The sequence below is a fragment of the Lissotriton vulgaris genome, chromosome 4_1, assembly GCF_964263255.1.
Source record: "Lissotriton vulgaris chromosome 4_1, aLisVul1.2, whole genome shotgun sequence".
Taxonomy (NCBI): Eukaryota; Metazoa; Chordata; class Amphibia; order Caudata; family Salamandridae; genus Lissotriton; species Lissotriton vulgaris.
Window position 1 is genome coordinate 1,473,547,918 of NC_141691.1, and position 13,860 is coordinate 1,473,561,777.

The following is a 13,860-nucleotide window of genomic DNA, read 5'->3' on the forward strand; positions in this document are numbered from 1 at the left end:
TTGCGGGATGTTGGAGTATAAACTCACGATGTCCATAGTGACCAGAAATTCCTTTGATTCATCAAAAGGTTGGCCATCTAGAAAGTTTATCGCTTCCATTGTGTCTTTAATGAAGCTTGCAGTCTGGCCAACAAGGGGTTTTAGAAACGTGTCGACATATTTAGCCGGTCGTTCCAGTATTGAGTTCACCCCCGATATAATAGGGCGGCCAGGAGGGTTCGTTGGGTCCTTGTGGACTTTAGGTAGAATGTACATCAAGGGCGTACGTGGGTTTTTGTTTATTAGGTATTCTCCCTCCTTTTTGGATAGCCATCCTTCTTTTCTGCCCTGATTTACCAGCGTTTCTAAACGATCTTTCAATTTTTCATTCCAGTTGTCATTCGTTTTTTTGTAGTATTTTTCATCTGAGAGTTGACGTAGGACCTCAGCTTCATACATTTCCCGCGGGAGGATAACAATCCCCCCGCCTTTGTCTGCCGGCTTGATAATGAGACTTTTATTGTCTTGAAGTCCCTGTAGTGCAATTTTTTCGTCCAATGTTAGATTCCATTTGATGTTCAACCTTTTTTCCGAATTCCAGTCAGATGCCCATTGAACTACTAACGTTCGAGAAGAACGTGCTACGTGACCTAGACACGTTAGAGAAAAGGAAGAAAAGATACATCAACTCTCAGATGAAAAATACTACAAAAAAACGAATGACAACTGGAATGAAAAATTGAAAGATCGTTTAGAAACGCTGGTAAATCAGGGCAGAAAAGAAGGATGGCTATCCAAAAAGGAGGGAGAATACCTAATAAACAAAAACCCACATACGCCCTTGATGTACATTCTACCTAAAGTCCACAAGGACCCAACGAACCCTCCTGGCCGCCCTATTATATCGGGGGTGAACTCAATACTGGAACGACCGGCTAAATATGTCGACACGTTTCTAAAACCCCTTGTTGGCCAGACTGCAAGCTTCATTAAAGACACAATGGAAGCGATAAACTTTCTAGATGGCCAACCTTTTGATGAATCAAAGGAATTTCTGGTCACTATGGACATCGTGAGTTTATACTCCAACATCCCGCAAGAAGACGGCTTGGAAGCACTTGAATTCTTCCTTGAAAAGAGAGAACGGCCACACAATGTCCCAACCGATTTCCTAATCAAACTAGCGGAAACCTGTCTGAAATTCAATTTTTTCAAATTCAATAACATACAATACCTCCAAACCATGGGGACGGCCATGGGATGTCCCTTCGCGCCAGAAATGGCTATAATGTACATGGCTTTATATGAAGCCACTTGGATTTACAACAACAATCCATTTGATGGACATATAAAAGTTTGGCGACGTTACATAGACGACGTCTTTATGCTGTGGCGAGGCGAAGAACCAACATTGAAAGAATTCGCTGTATGGCTCAACGATCGAAATCCCAACATCCAATTCACCCTGTCATACAGTAAAAAACAAATAAACTTCTTGGATCTAATGGTCAAACATGGAGAGGGCACCATGTATACCACATTATACACTAAAGAGACCGACCGCAATACCTTTCTGCACTTCTCCAGTTTTCATCAACGCAATCTCCGAGAAAATCTACCATTCAGCCAATTCTTGAGATTGCGTAGGAATTGCACAAAGAAACCCGACTACTTCCATCACGCGCAGGAACTGATGCATAAACTAATTGAAAGAGGATATCCCAAGAAATAGCTAAAGAGAAGCATGAAGAGAGCTTGGTATATCCCGAGAGACACCCTTTTGACTCCTAAAGATAAGAATAAGGAAGACACCCCAATTGTATGTGTGACAACTTTTTCTGGAGCTACTACAGAAATCAAGAAAATAGTCACCAAAAATTGGAATACAGTACGGAGCCTGAAACCACTTGAAGATCCACCCATTTTCGCACTCAAAAAGAATGAGAGTGTGAGAAACAAATTGGTTCGAGCTGACACAACATTACCAAGGCAAGATAACTCAATTCAGTCAATCCTGAACCTTCCGCCAGTCAAAGGACATCATAAATGCGGCAACTGCATTTCCTGTAACAGTACCATTGAAGGAACTATGTTTCACTATGGGCATAAACAAATCAAACACGAGGTATTTACAAACTGCAATACCAGCAACGTTATTTACTGTGCCACATGCCCCTGCGGACTTGCGTATGTTGGCAAAACAAGCCAACCCATAAAAACAAGAATATCACAACATCGCTCCAGAATTCGATGCAAAAAGGAAAATGCACCCATGGTCTCCCACTTCATTGAAAAACAACACGGACCAGACGATCTAAAATGGACTGTGGTGAAACAGGTGAAAGGTAAAAATGTAGCCGATAACCTGTCCAAGCAGGAAGCCAAGACTATCATGTACCTAGATACTGTCAACCATGGACTCAATGAATTAGCGGAAATTTCCAGCTTTATGTTTTAAACACAACATAAACCACAGCGCGATGACCGAATGTTTCCTATTGCAGTAATAAGCGTTTCGATCGCTTAGCAACAGGATCACGTGCACATGACGCGATAACTCAGCCCTATCAGGCGCGTCATGACAACAATGCCCGAGAACGAGCCAATGACAGCTCTGTTCTCATCTCCGACCTGGACGTAAGACTCCACGCCTGCCGAACGCTGTGCAAACCCTCTACAGCGAGAGCCGAGAAAGAAGCAACACGCCAGAGAAAGGAGACGCCGGGAATGTGACGTACCCCTGCTCCTTCACCCTGCGGAGAATCCGCCCCGCAACGAAGACGCGTTGGCACTGACAAAGAACCCTTCAGAACACCGCAGGTATGAGACGCCAGAGCCCACCACTGACATAGCAAAGTTAAAACCCGATCCTGCAACTATCTGCTGAGCGCACGAGCCACACGCTAGCCGCGCAACAGATGAGGCTGACCATAGCGCTTGCCCGGACGCACCCTGACACAGGCGCCAAGTCCATATCCAAGAGTAACTCACAAGACTAAGTTCACCAACACGGAGGTCTGAACTTTTTCTCCCTGCTTCTCTCCACAGCAAAGAATAAAAAAAGCCTGCGGACACACAGATTCACCATACTGACGTGTGAGAAATCAATACCTCGCCATCTGTAACCCAACTGTACTCATCGAATGCAGTACTGACTTTCCCTTTCTTGGGTACGTGAATTTTTTAATTGAGATAACCAACACCTGTAAATTTTAAGCACTGTACTTGGTCCTATAACTTATAGCCAACCACTAAAATATGCTCCTTAAAAGTTTTTCATGTAGGTGCAACTTGATGCTCCTCATCACCTACTACGAGCCCTGATGAAGACCTTTTACAAAGTTCCCACCCTGTCAAGATTTTCACCAAGGTCGAAACGCGTAGGCTTAACTCTGGGGCCAGGAGAAATATATGCCATATGATCCAATCAAATAAACTGGGACATACAGTGAGAGACGCATCTCACCATTAGGCATTAAATACCTTTTGGAAATATATGATTTTCCCTGGCACGATACAGGACAATTAACTTTTCCCATTGAGGGACAAACCACTAACACCCCCCTGGGACATCAATACAATTTCCTTTAGATTTATAGTAGGACTCTGAAACACCAATTGTAAATAAGATATTGTTGATACACGAATTCACTTTTCTTTTCTTTGTGGATTGTTTATATTTGAACCTATTAATTTTTCCACTGATTTTGTCACTGTGTTTTTTTCTCACGTTGACCTATCGAATAGCCAGTAAGCTATTTTGTTGTAAATATTGAATGTAATTGATGATGTAAGGAGATATATCAAAATTAAGTTGTTCACACCCAATGTGTACCCACTTGAACCCTTAAATAATGTGCTAAAAAACAAGAGCATTCACTGTCAATAAATAGGACGTGAACAGTAAATAACTTGTGTGATCCATGGTGTCAGAGGCTTTGTATATTTAATAATACTCATTCTATCTGGATCGCACACGCCAGTTCCGGGTGGATGACCAACTCTTTGTTGGTAACGTGGGTGCTAAGAAGGGTCGGGCGGTGCACAAGCAAACCATTTCTAGATGGGTCGTCTTGTGCATCAAGGCTTGTTACTCTCTGGCTAGAAAGGAGCCTCCTGTGGGGCTACGTGCCCATTCCACTCAGGCCACGGCGGCTACTACTGCCCTTGGTCGGGGAGTCCCCTTGCAGGACATCTGTCAGGCAGCTACGTGTAAATGTAAATGTTTTTGTACTTGTATAGCGCACAACTACCCAGACCGGGTCTCCCGGCGCTTGTACTCATACCGCTAAGAAACCCTTCCTGGCTTTTCCCTGTGAAATGTCCACTCCTGGGCATCCCCAAGGTGAAGCCAGGCATCCCAGCGCTGTTGGGGACGTTGTGGAGATTAAGCAAGCTATTGCCCAGAGTTGCAGCGTGGGACCCATGATTAGAAACAGCACCAAGGAGAGAAATCGGGTCCGAGGAATTAAGAGCTCAAGACCCGCCGAGGCGGGAATTGAACCCTGGTCCCAGGCCAGACCTCTGCATCAGGGTCTGCCGCTCTAACCATTGAGCCACACTTCTCCACCGGAGTTGGTATTGCTGGGGTATCTATTCTAAGGTAAGGAATCGAATACTAACCTGTTTCTTTCAGATGCACAAGTTACTTACCTTCGGTAACGATAGATCTGTAAGAAACAGTAGTTAGTATTAGATTCCTTACCGGCACACCCATCCACCCCGTTCTGGGAACCGATATCTAGGGTTAAGGTTCACCCCTTTCAGGGCCCTAGTTTCTTGGCACCAGTGTTGGTTTTTATCATGGCTCTGCGTTTCTGGCGCAGAAAAGCTGTGTATAAGAACTGACGTCAGCGTACGAGGGCGGCGTCTAAGTACTCCGGTTACGTCATCCCGGCGCCAACGATGCCGACGACTGACGCGGAGCCGCAGACGAGACCTACCGATGCGCAAGGGTACTGCTACGCAAAAGTTTCCGGATCCAGTCTGACGCCTGGGGATATTATAAGGTAAGGAATCTTATACTAACTACTGTTTCTTACAGATATATCGTTACCGAAGGTAAATAACTTGTGCTTCGGGTCAGACCAGCGAGGTCTGAGGAGCTTCTCCTTTGCAGGGAAGCTGGAGCAAGCCTGGAGCAACCAGGAAAGCAGTTTGGTTTCAAAGGTTTGTCTTCAGGGGGCTCACTAGCCAGCGGGCTAGCAACCAGGAAGATGCGTTGAGCTGAAATGCAAGAGCGGGCCCCTCGCAGCACTCGTGGAGTGTGGAGGGCTGAGATTCGGTGCAAATGGCGCTCGGGTCTAGGGCTTCTCGTACCCCAATGCACAACTGCGAGGGTGCCTCGGTAGTTGCACTGTTAGCAAAATGCAGGATGTCCAGGGTGTCCGGTCCCACACCTCTCCTGTCCGCCACGGGTCTCAGCTTTGCTGTAGATGTGGGTCGGAGTCAGAGAAGTCTGAGAGTCCAGTTCCTGTGTCGCTGAGTCTTCGGGTTCCGGCGGGAGCATTGACAAAGCAGAACGGCAAGTTACTGGTGGTCCTGTTTGCACAGGGGGGTCACTCCTTGACCACAAGGGAGATGTCTTCAGTCTTCTAGTCAGAATAGAACGTCAAAGGTCCAATAGTTTCGTATCAGAGTTTCGTTCCAGGATATTCTAAAGTCCTGGGGACACAGCACCTATCTTTATACTAAGAAAATGGGCTGGATTACCTGCTAGGTCCCTCCTATGGGTGGACCTGGAAAGGGGGTGGCTACACCCCTTTCCCTTTGTCCAGTGTTGCGCCCGAGCAGGGCTGGAGTGCCCAAGCAACTGGTTTGAACCGGGCTATGCATGGAGCACCTTGTGTGCCCCAGGCAGTGTCTGGAAAAGCATATTTCCATTCAACCCACCCTGCCCCAATACACTACAGGCTGTCTGGGGAGGTGCTAGCACCTCCCTTGACAGGAAACCTATTGTCCAGGCCTCCCTTGCTGGAGTTTCCCCCAGCAGCAGGAGGTCAGATTCGTGTCTGTGGCAGCAGCATCCATTTTGTGATGCTGGGGCTCTGTTAACCGGGTAAAGCAGTAACATACATGTCTTTTCGGGGGGGGGGGGGGTAGTTTTCCAAAGTGTTTGACACCTTACACGACATGTTTTGATAAAGCCAAACCAAAGTTAGCATTAACCGCGAGGATTATAATGCACGTAAGAGTATATGGTATGGCTATATCATAGAACAGCTATAAGGAGATGGGTTTGAAAGCTGCAGAGGGGCTCAGCTCATGCTAGGGCACCCTCTCACATAAAACCAAGCACTCTGCCTCCAGGATTGTTGAGTCGTACCATAGGAGTAACTTATAGGTGCATATGTGTCTATATATAAGGTAGATATAGGTATACTATATCTAAGTAAGGGGTGATTACACCACCATACCCAAGATGAGTGATTAGCCTGTGGTGTCAGTTTGGATGGCCAGTCAGGGGTGGCATAATACATGCTGCAGCCCCTGGTAGGCCTTGGATGCACCTATGCCCTGGGTATCTCTGGTACACTATACAGGGGCTCACAAAGGTGACCCAGTACCCAATCAGGTATGTACCTAAAGTACATGGTATCAATTTAGAGAGAGAACAGCTGGGCTGTGGGTCTGATTAGCAGGCCCACAGCCACATTAAAGTCGAAAAACCAGAAAATCACAGCAAAAAGTGGGGGTGACCATAGTAAGCAGACCCTACTCTCCTACAAGAAGGAGCCAGCACCACCTACTAGCATAGGAGGACTTTGGAAAGGTTCTTAATGGAGTCTGGTGTCTGGGAATATTCATCAGGTGAGAAATCTGCAGGTAGAAGTATCCCTCACAAATGGATTAACATTGAAAAATAATGTAGCTAAAATAAGACACACTATGTTTCTGCAGTAACGAATGACTACGATAACAGTCAACAGTGATATAGACATACAATGAAGCGGCAGATGAAAAACTGCACTACAGGTGAAAATGGTTCTATTTCAGGCATGGTCATAAATCATCACATGCACCTCCACCCCTCACAGTTCTAGAGACAAAAGAGCACCAACATGTTTCCACACCTCAACTAGAGACAAAGAAAAGCATTACCTTCCAGTCCAAAGAAGGTTCCTTTACAAACACATCCATGGTATTAACAAGCAGGTCTGGATCATCACGATAGGCTCTGAGGGCATGTATCATCACGCTGTTAATCAGACCAGACTCCTTCATTGGCAACATCAGGTTTAGAAACTGACAAGTAAGACGGAAGGGCATCATCTCTGGCACAGGAAGAAACTAATACAATAAAAAAAAAAGATGGTTACTGAATGAAATCAAATTAGATTTTGAAAAGAGGCCTAAATCCATAAAAGTGATAGACAGAAATACCACATTCTGGTATGTAAACTATATATACACCTTCCTCAGTGACTAGAGTTGGTCTCACTACTAAGGACCTTGTTACGAGTTAGCATGTACTTGGTGCAGGAAAACCGGGGAAGCCAGAATGTTGATTCAGAAGGTATCTCCACACTAAATTCCAGCTATTTCTTTCCCAGAATGGAGAATACCTGCATAGGAGCAAAAATACTGTGTCCTTTGACCAATCATTTCCCCCCTCTCAAAATGAAAACTGCACACTTTTGCAGAAAACATCTGTGAGAGTGCTGTAAGGGAAGGGTCCTTGGTGGGGTTCCAAGGCAGGTTTCTGCCTCTCCAGGGAGAGCACTGTTGCTTGTGAGCTGCTGCAAGTGTTGGGCGAGGGCCTGACTGTGTAGTACTAGTAGCAGCAAAGTGGGGCTGGTGTCTACCAACCTGGAATTAGATGGTCCAGTAGTATGTACACTCAATAATTCCCAGCTCAAAGGCACTTGAAATTGCAGGTGGTGTAGTTCTACTCAAAGGTATCACTCCAGGTGAAACTGGACCGCTCATAATGAAGGTTTAGGAGTATAAATGAACAATCATATTGTTGCACTAATGTCCCTTGAAATATTGGAATAGTCTCAGTAAATTTTAATGGCCATTTGTATTCAGGAGAGAATGGGGAGTCTAATATTAGCACTTTCAGCACATTTTAGGACATTGCATACTGTCTATCCATTACAAAAACCTAATATAAGGGGCTGCTGGGTGGTGAACAGATTAGAATTACTTTTTATTAGAATAAACAGTAGATTTAGGGAAGATCGGCCTACACAGTTTACACATAAACCTCCTGTGATGGGCAAGCAAGCAAATTTCTTTTGCTTGTTAACATTATACAAAATTGATCAGCGGGTCTAAAGTGACCACCCCTCAGAGTTAAGTGAGTGAGTTATTAAAACTTTACTGACTGCAGGAAGGGAACTGGTCTGTTTGGTGTGATAGAAAAACCAACAGTATAAGAGCAACTACAGTTCACCAATAATACATAACTCGCACAATCTCAGGCTTGAGTGTGGTTTCCATCAGCCCACCCATTTGGCGGACTTCGTCATCTGGAAAACCAAGAGAGCGGGGTCACCTATAGCCAAAGATGGTACTTAGGCGTAAATATTGGGCCTCCTCCTCTCAAAACAGTCTCTGCCTTTTTGTTTGTTCAAGGTATGTGAGGACTGATGGAGTGCAGTGCAAGTGAAAAAACGTGTGTGTAGTAAAAATGACTAAAAGGACAAAAAATATGTTTATTGGGAATTGTCCTGATGCCATATGTTAAAATCCGCCTGATAGTATAGGATAATTAGAACTATCTATTGGTTACAAGTGGGGTCGACATGTTTCAGCCGTGAAGCTCATTGACTCGGCTTTCTTCAGGACCTTGTGTGTGAAAGTGCTACTGCAAAAAACCTTAAGTGAACAAAGTATTATGTTAATACATATTAACAGAAAAAATCAAATCAGTGGTTTGTTACCACCCTACCAGACATGTATCTCGTGTGTAGGTAGTTTGAGAGCTACTTTTTCATCCCTAGGAAAAAGGAAGGAATATTGTCAAAGTAAAGTAGCTGGATGCAATGGTGAACGGCGAACAAGTGCTCAAAGTAAGTGGGTGAATCAAATCACGCAGACGCTTAAACATTGTATTCGACTATCCCTTTGGCATAAAGTACTCATTTGGGGGAAAATATATTAATAATTTGAAAAGTACTCACCCAGCTTTTTGTGGGAGTGAACCTCACCTCACCCGGCAATTGCTCGGTGGTAGAGGCCCGCTCTAGTAGTGAGAAAAGAAACACAGGGGGACCAAGGGTAATCACATTATCCTACTTTTGTGCCCCTATCAAGCTCACACTAAAAAACTTCTATCCAAAGACCACATAACGTGCCATTCAAAGACAAAAGGCGGCCGCAGGTAGACAGCGACTGAGATGTGGTAAAAATTATTTATGTGATTGGGCCCACCCAGATAAGTGGGCGCAATCAAGTTTAAATAAGTATTGTTCAAATAACCCTTCACAATTGACTACATTAGCTGTTCTATGTGGAAGAGGTTACTGAAATACTGTAGGTTTTAAAGAATGTAGTGGTACTGGAAATAGTACTTCAAGATTCACCATTACATTCATTGTTCTCAATAATGTTTCTTTTCTAAACGACTGTGTGATATGATTCACCCACTTACTTTGAGCACTTGTTCGCCGTTCACCATTGCATCCAGCTACTTTACTTTGACAATATTCCTTCCTTTTTCCTAGGGATGAAGAAGTAGCTCTCAAACTACCTACACATGAGACACATGTCTGGTAGGGTGGTAACAAACCACTGATTTGATTTTTTCTGTTAATATGTATTAACATAATACTTTGTTCACTTAAGGTTTTGTGCAGTAGCACTTTCACACACACAGTCCTGAAGAAAGCCGAGTCAATGAGTTTCACGGCTGAAACATGTCGACCCCACATGTAGCCAATAGATAGTTCTAATTATCCGATACTATCAGACCAGTTCCCTTCCTGCAGTCAGTAAGGTAAAGTCAGGGGTATGGAGTGAATCTGGTCTTTAAAAATTGCCCCTCAGACCCTCCCCCACCTTTCTTGTTGTTAGTTATTAAAACCTGCCATGTAAGAACATTTACACTGTAAACTGATTGAAATCTCATTTAAAATTTACATATAGAATTTGGAATTCAAGGACGGAACCCGGAAGCACCACCAACTGATCCGCGCCACCAAGAAAACTGCATTCAAGGACCGGCTGGACAACAACGCACACAACTGCAAGGAACTCTTCAACATCGTGAAAGAGCTCTCCAACCCCAACGCCGGCAACAACGACATCACCCCATCGCAAGACCTCTGCAACTCCCTCGCCTCCTACTTCCACAACAAGATCGCGGACATACACAACAGCTTCAGCACTCAACCGACGCACGCCACGACCGAACCACCGCCCCCCACCACCACCCTCCGCGCCTGGACTCCGATCAGCACCGAAGACACCGTCCGCATGATGAACTCCATCCACTCCGGATCTCCAACCGACCCCTGCCCTCACCACGTCTTCAACAAGGCCGACGCTGTCATCGCACCCCACCTGCGGGACATCATCAACACCTCCTTCGACACCGCCACCTTCCCGGAGAGCTGGAAGCATGCCGAACTCAGCGCCCTACTCAAGAAACCTACAGCGGACCCCACCGAACTCAAGAATTACCGCCCCATCTCGCTCCTCCAGTTTCCAGCCAAAGTCATCGAGAAGACCGTCAACAAGCAGCTGGCCGCCTTCCTCGAGACGAATGGATCCCTCGACCCCTCACAGACTGGCTTCCGAGCCAACCACAGCACCGAGACCGCCCTCATCGCTGCCCCCGGTGACATCCAAGCCCTGATGGACAGCGGAGAAACAGCGGCCCTCATCCTCCTAGACCTCTCTGCGGCATTCAACACTGTCTGCCACCGCACCCTAGTGCAGCGCCTCAGCAACGTCGGAATCCAGGAGAGGGCACTGGAGTGGATCATCTCCTTCCTCGACGGAAGAACACAGAGAGTCCGACTACCACCGTACAAGTCAGAGGCCACCGAAGTCATCTGCGGCGTCCCTCAAGGATCCTCGCTGAGCCCCACCCTCTTCAACATCTACATGAGCCCCCTCGCGGCCATCGCACGCCAGCACTACCTCAACATCATCTCCTACGCTGACGACACCCAGCTGATCCTCTCCCTGACCAACGACCCCGCCGCCGCCAGAGCCGACCTTCACGAAGGGATGAAAGACGTAGCCGAGTGGATGACGACCAGCCGCCTGAAACTGAACTCAGACAAGACGGAAGTCCTCATCCTGGGCTCCTCGCCCTCGGCCTGGGACGACTCCTGGTGGCCCCCCGCCCTGGGCACGCACCCAAACCGACAGACCACGCACGGAACCTGGGCGTCATCCTGGACTCCTCCCTCTCCATGACCAGACAAGTCAACGCCGTCTCCTCGTCGTGCTTCAACATCCTGCGCATGCTACGGAAGATCTTCCGGTGGATCCCCACCGAGACCAGGAAGACGGTCACCCAGGCCCTCGTCACCAGCCGACTGGACTACGGCAACGCCCTCTACGCCGGAACCACCGCCAAGCTCCAGAAGAGACTCCATTGGATCCAGAACAGCTCAGCCAGACTCATCCTCGACATCCCACGACACAGCCACATCTCCGGACATCTGAGAGACCTGCATTGGCTCCCCGTCAACAAAAGAATCACCTTCCGTCTCCTCACCCACGCACACAAAGCCCTACACGATCAAGGCCCGAGCTACCTCAACAACCGCATCCACTTCTACGCTCCCAAACGCCATCTCCGATCAGCCAGTCACGCCCTCGCCGCCGTCCCCCACATCCGAAGAACGACAACAGGAGGAAGGTCCTTCTCCTACCTGGCCGCCAAGACCTGGAACTCCCTCCCGACCGACCTGCGCCTGACCCAAGACCACCTCTCCTTCAGGAAGAAGCTCAAGACCAGGCTGTTCGAGCAGTAGCAGCACCCCCTCCCCCCCCCCCCAAGCGCCTTAAGACCCTCCAGGTAAGTAGTGCGCTCTACAAATGTCTTTGATTGATTGATTGATTGAAGAATCGATAAATGATCTCTGCTCAACAGTTAACGTAATTAAGTGGCAAGTGGAAATATCAACCCATCCCTAAATGCACAAACTACTCACCTTCGGTAACGATATATCTGTAAAAAACAGTAGTTAGTGTTAGATTCCTTACCTTAGAATATCCCCAGGCATCAGGCTGGATCCGGAAAGTTTTCGTCATTAGTACCCCTGCGCGTCGGTAGGTGTCGTCTGCGGCTCCGCATCCGTCGTCGTGATCGCCGGAATGACTTAGTCGGAGTACTTAGATGCCGCCCTCGCGCGCTGACGTCAGTTCTGTACATAGCTTCCCGCACCAGGAACGCAGAGCCATGATAGAAACCGACACTGGTGCCATAAAACTAGGGCCCTGAAAGGGATGACCTTAACCCTAGATATCGGTTCAAGAACGGGGAGGATGGGTGGGACGGTAAGAAATCTAACACCAACTACTATTTCTTTCAGATATATCGTTACCAAAGGTAAGAATCTTGTGCATCTGAAAGAAACAGGTTGGTGTTAGATTCCTTACCTTAGAATAGATACCCCAGCAATACCAACCCCGGTGTTTGGTCTGCGAACCAAGATCACATCAGAAAGTCCTGGAGAACGGAACGGCCGAAAAAGCCATCTCTCTGGACTTAGCTGTCCAGGCAGTAGTGCTCAGCAAACGTGTGCAGCGAGGCCCACGTAGCTGCCTGACAGATGTCCTGCATGGGGACACCCGACCCAAGGCAGTAGTCGCCCCCGTGGCCAAGTGGAATGGGCCCTCAGCCCTACAGGATGCGCCTTTTTCGCCAAGGAGTAACAGACCTTGATGCACAACACGACACACCGAGAGATGGTTCGCTTGGGCATCGCCCATCCCTTCTTAGCGCCCACGTAACCAACAAAGAGCTGGTCGTCCACCCGGAACTGGCATGTGCAGTCTAGATAGAACGAGAGCGCATGTTTTGGGTCCAGACGGTGGAGCCTCACTTCCTCTTTCGAAGGATGCGGAGGCGGAAAGAAGGTGGTCAAGGTGATGGACTGCTCGATATGAAAGGCTGTAACCACCTTGGGCAGGAAAGAAGGACGAGATCTCAAAACAACTTTGTCCGGATGGACAGAGAGGAAAGGAGGCTTAGAAGATAGAGCCTGGAGCTTACTCACTCTCCTGGTATAGGTGATGGCAACTAGGAATGCAGTCTTAAGAGTCAGAAGACGAAGAGGGCAATTGTGAAGTGGCTCGAAAGGAGTGCACATAAAATAGGTAAGAACAAGGTTCAAGTCCCACTGAGGCATCCCAAAAGGAACAGGAGGGAACATGTGTGATGCCTTTCAAGAATCTATTTACAACTGGGGACTTGAAGAGAGAAGGCTGATCAGAAAGCCTCAAGAAGGCTGAAATGGCCGAGAGATAGCCTTTGATAGTGCCCAGAGCAGAGCCCTGCTGGGAAAGAGAAAGAAGGAAGAGGAGAACCTCTGAAAGGGGGGCAGAGAGTGGATCCACAGCCTTTGCTGTGCACCATGCCACAAATTTGTTCCACCTGCAGGCGTGTACCGATTTTGTGGAGGGACGCCTGGCTGCCACAATCACATCACAGACTTCAGGAGGCAAGTCAAATGGCCTCAACTGTTGTTCAATCTTCACGCATGTAGGTGAAGACTGGACAGATTCGGGTGGAGGACCGTCCTCTGCTGCTACAACAGAAGGTCCTCCTGAAGAGGCAGACGAATCGGGGGATCGACTGACATACTAAGTAGCTTGGGCTACCAGTACCTTCGTGCCCAGTCCGGGCCACGAGGATGACATTGGGCCTGGTCTCGCCTGATCCTCTTCAGTACTCTGGGCAGAAGTGGTATAGGC

General features: G+C 47.4%; 1 protein-coding gene across 1 annotated transcript in view; it reads right to left on the bottom strand.

Moving 5' to 3' along the window:
- PRKDC (protein kinase, DNA-activated, catalytic subunit) overlaps nt 1–13,860 on the bottom strand; it is a 2,818,033-nt gene that overhangs the window by 115,493 nt on the left and 2,688,680 nt on the right. The window contains exon 84 of the mRNA XM_086965729.1: nt 7,081–7,269. Within this exon, the coding sequence (XP_086821855.1) occupies nt 7,081–7,269 (189 nt within the window). The remainder of the gene's footprint in view (nt 1–7,080; nt 7,270–13,860) is intronic.